Genomic DNA, 11,056 nt, shown 5'->3' with positions numbered 1-11,056 from the left:
ATAAACAACAAGTCAATAAAACAATAGGAAACATTTTCGATAATATAGAGCGCAATAAAAATCGATGGCCACTGGCACTGCCCAGTCACCTGCCTAAGATCAGAGCGAGCGCCCACGCGATCCACATGAAAATACTCTTGACGACGACGCTGCCAAACTGAATGTATACAGGGTGTTTCAAATATTACCTACAAGTTACAGTTTAAACTGTAGATTAAAATCTTCATGACTCTACGGTAGGCCGGCGGACTCATCATCGACATGTCGTGGTTCGATGGACTATTGTCGTACCTACTCCTACGAGTAACATAATTATTTCTGACTAGTTGGAGGGGAATATTGGACATATTAAAAAAAGTAAGTATAATGGCTAATATTCTTAAAAAAGTAACTATAACTTTAAATGTAAATTGTTTATATAATATTTATGATTGTTTTATTTGTTTTTAAAAAAAGTACAAGTCGAGTCATGTACGTAAGTTTAGTTAAGATTTAGCTTGCGTTGTAATGAAACTGTAGGTTAGTAGTTAAATGTATATAGTAAAAAAATATAAATACAAATAATATAAACGTTTATTTTTGACAGCATCGGTTATAACGTCAGAGGCAATGACCGAACATCACTTTTACGTGGCCTACTCGATCGTTCGGATTCATACGTACCTACTCGTACCTAGGCCTGTATGAATCCGATCGATAACTTGTAACCAAGTTCACGTGACATGTCAATAACAAATGTCACTCCCATACATTTAAAAATTTCGATTGTACAAGAAGAATCGGCTTACCACATGTTTACAACTTACAGGCCCTACTTACTTACGACGAGTATTAAAACACATCAATTTTCCTAAAACACATCAAAATTCCCGCCAACCTGAAACGTAGATGTCTGAACTGTAGTTTGCACTTTTAACGGTAGCTAAGTATACCCTTTATCATGAGAAATTCTGCTAGGTGGTAGAATTAAGCAAGGCAGTACTTGTGCCACAAAGATCTATTACTACTACCCGTGTCTAATAATTAATCATATTAAAAATCAACACCATGTATAATAGATTTTTCAGCGGGACAGATGTACCTACCGAACAATAGGTCCGCTACAAGGGCAGCAATCGTGACAGGCACGGCTGCCGCCAGTCGTCCGCCCCTGGGCTGCTGAGAGCTCTGCAGTACAGGAGATTAGCAGCTCGATCTATTCACGTTACAGCATTGTGGCATGTCTGTCCAACCCAGATACAGTGACCTATAGTTGATAACCTATTAATCTGTTGTAAGCAAGCTCTGGGAAATATTGAGCTTGCGAGTATCTTATTTGTCAGGATCAGCTTGTGAAAATCCTGGGTCGTTCGAAAAGGATCGGATAATAGGAATTCAGAAAAAAAAATCAATTACCTACCTTAATTTAGTGAGAGCCTTGTAACTACTATTTTTTGAAAAGTGGTTAGCCTATGCGGATTTGGATTGGGTTAGTGATACTGATATCCTAATTGCTTTCCTCATTAAAACTTGTTTTCCGAGCCGGTGGTAGTCTTTACAAATAGTCAAACTTGAAGTTATTTTAAACTACTTGATAAAAATGAATATTTATTTTGAATTGAAGAGATTCTCAATAGTCACTCGGAGTTGGGAAACTGATCGTGTCCCCTTGCCTCAGGGAACATTTTTAAGTTGTTGGTCCCGGTCATTAGATATCATTAACATATCAGTGATCTTAACAGAACACAGAAAACATGAGAATCAGGCAAAATAACCTCTATTCGTGCATCGTGGTGATTAGATGATTCCAAATCCCTTCTACTCGTTTATGGATATAGGTATGCTTCGCTCTATAATGGGTCTTTAAAATATAGTAGGTATGCATAATGGAACTGAGCATAGAAATATTTATAAATGTAATGGGATGATTAGTTAAATCGCTATAATGTAAAAATACCTACCATTTTTTTTAAATATAGTTAATTTAATCTACAAATTCCGTCACCGTCAGTTCAATAATCCTGGCACGAATGTTATAATCCCTCCTTACGCAACTTTACCTATTACTTTAGGTATCTAGTTGGGAAGTTGGTACTGTATATTATTGTCTGGGACTGACAAAGACATAGACATACGAGTACCTACATTATACCTACCTACCTACTTAGGTAGTGAGGGTGTACGTTCAAGTTATTTATAAATTACGGCTCTGGAATTGCATCGGAGTGAAAATAGAAGCAATAAGTCGACGCATGTCCTATTTGCGGAGACGTCAGAACAGATTAAAGTGTAAAAGTGGTCAGATATGTGACCCAGTTTCAACACGACCAACAGGTATGCACCAGTCTAGATAGATTAGTAGCGGGTTTACAATGGTAGGTAGTATTAGTAAGGAGCCGAATTTTAAGAAGGAAAATGGGTGTCATGGCAGGAGAATGGGTTTCAGACTGACTTCGAATAGTTGGATTGCTTCAACGTTATCGTGGCAAATAAAAAAAATAAACTAAGAACACTAAATATGCGTCGATAACGTTGTAGGTAGACCGGGGAAAAATTGTAGTCTATAAACCGAAAAACAGCGATAATCATTTTCTTTTAATTTGGTTTCTCAAAACTCATAAAATAACGTTTCGAACGAAATATTTATTTAATTAATTTAAACCAAATGTCTTTCTCCAACGTTAATTGGTGAAATACGCAGCCGTGGGTGTTTTATAATTACTTAGCAATAATAAACAAACCGCCGAAGCCCGGTCTGGACAAATTACAATGTCTTTAATGTTGAGTTCAGTTTTATTACAACCACAGATTAGAGGCAAACGTAGACGGGGCTGGGTGAAGAAACCATAGATTTACGAGTCGGTACAAGTACTTATAATTCTATGGAAGAAACCATAAGGGACGCCCTCAGACCAATTACCTTCTATTGGATTTAGAAAATTGTCTGTTGTTTTTTGAGCGGGATGAGGTAAACTCACACATCGAAAATATTTAACACCAATACATATATCCTTAGTCTACACACAACTATAAATTTTAAATCGTTATACACTCATGTGTAATTTTAACACATTGAAACATCTATTCTGTAGACGCAGATTGTATGTACACGTTTGATCATGATCAAATAGTTTTGGCAGAGGGGTAGAATCTAGCGAGCAGGTCCTACTCGTATATAATTAGAAGGTAATTGGTCTGAGGGCCGGCGCAAAATTATCAAAGAATGAGTTACTAGAGGCAACTAGCCTAATTCCTAGTTCGGACTAAAATACTAAAGTAGTCCGAACTAGGCGGTGGTAAGGGGTGTTATTTCATATAGTTTAGGGTGGTTTTCTGATTTAAAAGAACATCTATACGAGTAATTTAAAAGAGCAACTGTTATCTTCTCAGCAGACACTGCTTTCCGAACCGTTAAAATTATACCGAACCGAAATAGTCTAACTTGATGTTTCAAAAGTACTTGTAAACTAAACCTACTGGAAATAAACGAATTTATATAATTTATTTTGATTTTATATAAAACCAGCCTTCAGCAATATTCACTTGCTGTTAAAAGGTTAAGTTGTTTTTAAAGAGGCAATCGATTTGCTCAGTTCAAATGCTCAACTATTACCGGCTCTTCCGGGAAAAACTAGAGTACATAATCTAGCTTGCAAACATGTCGTTAATATGAAAAGACGTAGGACGTCAACTAGATGCGTAGGGACACATAATAAATCACTGGATCCATCAGAACACGATGTGACTGATCTAACAGACGTTGTTTACAACTTCGCGTTAATAGCCTTTAGTGTTATATCAACAGTATAATATCTGTTTACTGGATCACAACACGTTTGAGAGTTTACCAGAATTCCTTTGTGTGAACTGTTACCACCCAGTAAATAAATCAGCAACCATTTTGAAAGGTTTCATTGTCATAAATAAACAATATTCAAGAGTATATTGGCGGTTTTAATGCGTGTTTTGTATCTCCAATGGTCGTCTGGAATGCGACCATGAAAAATATCCATGACGTACATAACTTTTCGGGAGATGTGGAGATTTGCTTTTCGTAACCTCAGCAATGTTCTCTGTCGCTAATCAGCATCGTTATGCTATTGGCAGTAAGGTACTTAATTATTGATGTCAGAAATTTAAGTAAAAACAAAAACGGGAAATTTCGGATGAAAGTAGGTACTCGTAAGAACTGAAAATGTTTGGCATGAAGGGACGCCACAACGGCTTAACTGATCCGGAATAAATTCGACATAGAGGTAGAGGTAGAATCTGGTAGAGGATTACTAGATATTTCTACAATGTTTTAAGAGGATAAACTAGTAAATAAATAAATGAAAGTAAAAATTATCTCTCAACGATCTTTATTAAGACTATGATTTAAGGAATTTACTATACACAAAGCAGTCTTTCAACACAATTAGCTTATTACCCGTCTTTGATACTATACTTATTATATTCACCAAAAGTAATATTATTTATTAACTCTTTTATGAAGTAAATATAATAGCAGGCTGCCGGTTATTAAAGCACCTCCCCTGCAAACAAAATCAATAGTTTATTAATTATACAGATTACAAATATTACGAGCACAGAGTAACCAGAGAAAGTCTTTGCATGAACAAACTGCGTCCTGAAGCCAGTGAAACCCATAAAAAAGAAACAAAAGTCACGCGTCTCCTTGACATCCGCATAATTATTCAAACTTTTTTCATATTTTGTATTTCAAAATTTAAGACAAACAACAATCACGTAAATTAATATAATAATAACCAATATAAAATACTCCATCAAATTTCTTTAGTTTTTGAGAACAGTTTTTAAAATATTTAAAAACATAAAAATATACAATAAGGTTTAAGAGATGGTGGCCATAAAAATAGAAGAAATAAATGTCCGTTGATGAAACTCTGCAAGCTAATTGATTGTTTTTGATTGATTTTGGGCAGCGTGACAGGGAGAACACCAATTACTTTCACCCTTTGTTACAACATTACACTTATGTAAGAGTGGATTTTCACTCCTATAAGCCTAAGTGTAAACGCAGCCACTTGAAGCTAGAAGCGGCTACAAAAAACTGCAGTCACTTGTGGCCGATGGAGGACGGCGACACTGTGCTTTTAACCCTTCGTCATCATTATTATCAACTCGTATTTGGCTCACTGCTAAGCTCGAGTATCCTCTCAGAAAGAGAGGGGTTAGACCAAATAATCCACCACGCTGTCCCAATGCGGATTAGCAGACTTCACACACGCAGAGAACTAAGAAAATTCTTTGGTATGCAGGTTTCCTCACGATGTTTTTCCTTTACCGTTTGAGACACGTGTTATTTAATGTCTTAAAATGCACACAACTGAAAGTCAGCTATTAGCTTCTCTGAAAAAGTAGGCTTAAGGCACCACGACATATCTGGAGGCCAGAGAAAGACAAATGTCGGCCAGTAACAATTGAATCCGAAAGCTCTTACTTTCTTTGCGTTGGGACTAAAGAAAGAGAAATTGGAATTCCACTATAGACCTAAGTTGGACCTTCAGGAGGACATTGTCAAAGCATACCAAATATTTATTATAATGCTTACCAAATTGCCATTCTGCCTGTCGGGGAATGCCTGATGACGTTAAACTTGGCTATCCGGTACTCTGCGTCGTTCTTGAATTGTTTCAATATCTTATCAGCCCTAGAAAACAAACATGCAGTTATAGTCAGCAGTCGGTTTATATTTTTTTTAGTAGATGGTCATCGTTCATTCATCATCATTATCAAACCATATTCGGCTCAATGCTGAGCTCGAGTCTCCTCTCTGAATGAGAGGGGTTAGGCCAACAGTCTACCACGCTGGTCCAATACGGATTGGCAGACTTCACACACCTAGATTAAGAAAATTCTCAGGTATGCAGGTTTCCTCACGATGTTTTTCCCTCACCGTTTGAGACATATGATATTTATTTTCTTAAAATGCACATAGCTGAAAAGTTTTAGGTGCATACCCCGGAGCGGATTCGAATCTACGCTCTGTGGAATCGGAGGCAGAGGTCATATTCACTGGGCTATCATTGACTCTGACTATGCTATGATTCTCAGACTTAGTATGTGTAATAGAAATCTTGGAACTTACTCTGTTAGTACAGCCCATGTAGCTAAGTGGCACGTCAATTCTCTTTCTATGATCGCAAACGCTTTGAAAGTAGAATAAATTATGAAAATGACAGATCTTGATCACGTAACCTGTCGATAGTAAATGTCATTCCCATACATTTTTCTAGTTTTGGAAGCATTTGCGATCTTCTTCTTAAGGTGCCTCTCCGACTAGCGAAGGTTGGCAGTCAGTTTCTTGAACTCGTCTCTATCCTTCGCGAGGCGAAATAATTGTGCGGCGCTCGCGATCCCGGTCCACTCTCGGATGTTTCTCAGCCAAGACTTCTTCCTGCGACCATCGCCTTTTCTACCAGCAACCTTTCCCATCAAAATGAGCTGTAGAAGCTCGTATCTCTCGTGTCATAGCACGTGCCCTAGATACGCAACTTTTCTCGTCTTGACGGTCTGCAAAAGTTCACGCTTCTGATTGACGCGTCGCAGAACTTCGGCATTTGCGATCGTAGAAAGAGAATCGACGTGCCACTTGGCTACAGGGGCAGAGCAACTTAAATAAAAGTAAAAAGCAATCAAATTCCCAGCGTAAATTGAATAGCGTATATTGCGTTTGCAGATTGCGTCAGTCGTGCTTACGTGTGTTGTGAGTTGGCCGCTATGAGAGCCGTTCTTTTCCCGTAGGGTTTGACGTCGATGGAGCCGAAACTTGCGAGCGCCGACGTCACCTGAGTTACAAATAAAGAAAAACATTAAAAAAGCAATACTATATTACGACATCGTTGCATAACACGAGTTATAAAACTCGAGTGTAGTTTCTAATTCATTACTGTATTGGCCAGTGTGTGGAAAATATAAAAAAAAATCAAGTGCTAACCTTGTCGGACATTTATTTTTTCAAAGGAAATTTTACAGCAAATATGCAAGAAGGATTGAGAAGAGAAAGAAAGTATGTTCATACACACATTTTCCTACAAACTCAATTGACAAGCGTTTATTTAGTTCATAAGTTGGAGAACATATTTTTTCCAAGATTCTCGTTTTTTTTTCTTTTAATGAAATGAAATTTATTGCTAATATAAGTCTCTTTACATTTGCGCTGAGGACTTTGATTTAAGTTTGAAAAAACCTGTATCTCAGGATCCTAAAGTTTTAAATAGGTAGTAGGCGATGAAAAATGTATTGTTGTCTGCGTTTGTACTGCGGGACATGTTTGCCAAATTCGATGTCTAAATGCGACTGTAACAGATTAGTTACAAATATGGACAATTAAAAAGACAAATAGCCATAGATTAATTAGCTATCACGGGGCAATACACACAGGCGCATGCGACAGCCGTAAGCCAAATCGACGTAACGCACGACATTGCCACGGCACAGTATTTATATCTAACCTTAAATCAACCTTGACAGAGGCATGAAAAATAGGTTCTCCTACATTTATTAAAAAAAAATCAAACGGCTGGGCGTGGTGGAAAGAATTACCGCAGCCAAAATAAAGATTCAGTGACACTTGGGTATTATCAATCTGTTTTAACTAGCCGGGGGGAAGTATGCACGCGTTACGTGCGTGCGTGTGGGTCAGTTTGCGTGTGCGGGTTTGGACGTCTGCCAGTAGTCGTATCAGCCACTCGTGTGCTGATACACTGTGCGTGTCGTCGATGTACTCTCAGATACATTGTCTTCCAAAAACAGACTCTAAAGTATTTTCATTGGGGTAAAATGTTTGCAGCATTTGTCAGCGCGTTAAACGAAAGCGTTTCGGCGGTCTCATTTTGGAGTTTAAGTTTTTAGAGACCTATTTAACATCTATCCTTTTTTTGTTGTGAAAGTATCATTTTTAAGGGATATAGGGCTTGTTTAGGGGACATTTGTCGTTGTTGAAATAAAATTAATTCATTGTTTAAAATGTAACACTAACAATACGAGCCAAGAGCCATCCGAGCGTGGATATGACCTCTGCGTGTTGCCAATCCGCGTTAGGCCAGCGTGGTGGACTATTGGCCTAACTCCTCTCATTCTGAGAGGAGACTCAAGCTCAGCAGTGAGCCGAATATGGGTCAATAATGACGACTAATAGTGTGAAGTAGAGAGAAATTCAATAAAAGAAGAGCCAATTTTGTCAAGGCATGTGACGAATGGGTCTAGATAGGATCTAGGATGCACGCGACGAAAGAGGCATATTGTCGACCGATAGCTGCGAAATCGAAAACTTTCATCGCTGTCTTTCATTGCGATGGGTCGAAAGAGAGAACGACATTATCGGTTGTCAATAGGTACGTCTTTTTCTGTTCACATGAAATATCTTTGATGCAGCTTAGGCATAGAGAAATACAAATACGAGCAAAGGAAAGTCAGACATCATATTTCATTATTTGAATAACGGCAAGATATTTTGAAGATAGCACAGTTTCGAAAATAACAAAGAACATCCAGTTTGAAAACGGTGGAGCGATCCACGAGCCAACGTGACAATTATTACTACCATAACTGTTTCTAAACTGATGTTATGGACTTTAAATTTAGCTCAGAGGATACGACGCAGCCTGTGTTTATTATGGACGTAAATAGACTTTCTTTGAGCTCTTTATGTAACGCTGCTGCCGGTCTGCAATAATGCAACAGACGAATTAGATAGGGACCTGACTCGCCAGATGTTACCTCTCTTTAAAGTATAAGATCAACGATCTAACACGTTTATAAAGAAAGTCTCTATAGAATCGATGTTTCATAATTGTAATTGTTTTTGTCGTGTAAAGAGTTCCCCAAAATGCCGGTTTGAGTTTGAATAAAACGATTCACACTTCTACTTTAAGATGAAGTAACGTTTCAATTGCGAGTATTTTAACTTATTTATATCAATTTGTAATAAAAACAACATCTAAAAAGAATACGTACTTGATCTAGTAATAGAATAGTCTGTCTAACGAAATTAAATTATTTGTTTGTTTAAGTTATGTTAGTGTGGGTAAAAATTACATTTATTGGTGTTAAGTATAGTGAGTTTACTTCAAAAAACAACAGATAATTTTGTTGATGAATTTGGGTGCGATGTAACTCCATAGTGCATTACTCTATGATTGCTACAACAATGCCCGTTTGGTCTTCCGAAGGGAATTTAAATAAAATTTAGCTCAGAGTAGGACGCGGGCCAACTGTGTCTACTATGGACGTAAATAGACTTTCTTTGAGCTCCTTATGCAATGCTCGTCTGATATAACGCGACAACAATTTACTATGGAAACGAAAATTAAATAGCAGCAATCTTAATGTGACTAAAAATAACTCAGACTCTCAGAATCAGAATTTTGCTTTATTAGTTGATATTGCAGAGAGTTCCCTAACCCCTCTAAATCTGAGAGGAGACTCGCGCCCAAGAGTGAGCCGAATATGGGTTGATAATGATAATGATGATGATGACAGAGAGTTCTGACCAAGGCATCAACAAATACCTGAACCTCATTTTGAAGCCAGTGCGAAATTTAAAATTGCAAACAAATGTATAATTTAAATTTTTTGTAACTTTTCTAGTGGCTTCCACTGAATTCAGTTTCTGTAAATGTAACTAGATGTGGACACCTCGTTTATTAATAACTAGCGGACGCCCGCGACTTCGTCCGCGTGAAACTCGATGTAAACTTTCCAATACCTCTACCCTACCCCTACCCTACCCTACACGTAAAAAAAAAGATTATAAAAAAAAAGTAAAAAGTATCCTATGTCCTTCTCCTGGCTTTAAACTACCTCCCTGCCAATTTTCAGCTAAATCGGTTCAGCTGTTCTTGAGTTATAAGTGGAGTAACTAACACGACTTTCTTTTATATATATAGATTGTTTTTCCCTAATCATGTAAGTGCTGCAGGCTCCTTAAATAGGACCTCAGCGGCGTCTCTGGAGGTTTTCGGCGAGTGCCTGATGGGGCCCGAAGGCAGAAACAGAGGAAATGGGCGGAATGACTCTCTAAGGGCATCTACTCTGAGACTCGAACCTCGGTTTCGGCCTTCTGGAAGGGTGTTTTGGCCTGAATGCGTAAGTGCGGGCGCCCCGAGATCGTGAGTTAAAAAAAAAACCCTCGTCCGGGTGACTTCAAATATCAGGGACCTCGTCTTCGCCGGCGTTGTCGGTCATTTTATAATAGTATCGTAGTTCTTCCGAATCGGTGGTAGTCTCTACAACTAAGTAGAAGTTGAAGATTCTCTAAAGTTTTTTTAAAAGTACTTATAAATAACCTCTACAAAGAAACGAATTTGAATTTGAATATTGATGGTTACAATTACAACCAAGGAAACCCGTAACCATAACATTTTATTGTTACGGTTTTCCTTGGTGACAGAACAAGAATGTTTGTGTGTGTCAACTAAAGTAACGCCAGCATAGCAGAAATGCATTTTTAAATTATTTATAGTCATAAAGGGAAACCGTATGAACGTTGCTTAGCAACAAAACAGATATAGTTAATTACTTTAACAATGTGTTTCTGTATTGCCGACGCTGCCTAAGTTTCATCAATACTATATTCCGGGATTAAGCACAGATGTCTCACGAGCAAAAAGCCCAACAAAATGGCCCGTAAATAGATTTTCAAACATTGCATTCTTGCCAGTTGATAACATCGCAACAATATAGCCAATTTTGTCTTTCCAAGGCCAATGTTTAACGCACAAATAAACTGCGAAGTGCCCAGATCGACTAAATATATCTCAGCGACTAAACTCAATTCAAATCGTAAGGGCTACTATACATTAAACAATCAAACCGCGCGAATTTTAACTCGCGTTTTGCAAATAAGAAATCAGGATTAAGTAATGTACGCATGAATATTGCTAAGCGCGTGTCCTATATGTTTGTTTATAACGAAAACAATGACAGTAAAATGAGACCTCATCATGGTTATTTTTCCCAAGTAAATTATCCGTTTATTTTATTTTTTTAATCAATGACAGGTTACTCACCTGATGTTGAGTGACAGCCAGTGGCGGATTTACGAATTTGC

At 37.8% G+C, this 11,056-nt stretch overlaps 1 protein-coding gene across 2 annotated transcripts in view; it reads right to left on the bottom strand.

The window, feature by feature from the left end:
• Window positions 1-4,323: 4,323 nt before the first annotated feature.
• The window catches only part of LOC112052135 (pre-piRNA 3'-exonuclease trimmer), a 494,504-nt gene continuing 487,771 nt past the window's right edge, over window positions 4,324-11,056 (bottom strand). For both annotated transcript variants that reach the window (XM_052881443.1, XM_052881444.1), the window contains exons 11-13: window positions 6,703-6,791; window positions 5,555-5,653; window positions 4,324-4,514 (exon numbers count right to left, since the gene is read on the bottom strand). In XM_052881443.1, coding sequence (XP_052737403.1) covers window positions 4,451-4,514; window positions 5,555-5,653; window positions 6,703-6,791 — 252 coding nt within the window. In that variant the 3' untranslated portion in view covers window positions 4,324-4,450. The remainder of the gene's footprint in view (window positions 4,515-5,554; window positions 5,654-6,702; window positions 6,792-11,056) is intronic.

This window comes from Bicyclus anynana, chromosome 5, assembly GCF_947172395.1.
Source record: "Bicyclus anynana chromosome 5, ilBicAnyn1.1, whole genome shotgun sequence".
Lineage (NCBI taxonomy): Eukaryota > Metazoa > Arthropoda > Insecta > Lepidoptera > Nymphalidae > Bicyclus > Bicyclus anynana.
This window is presented reverse-complemented; position numbering and strand designations above follow the sequence as displayed.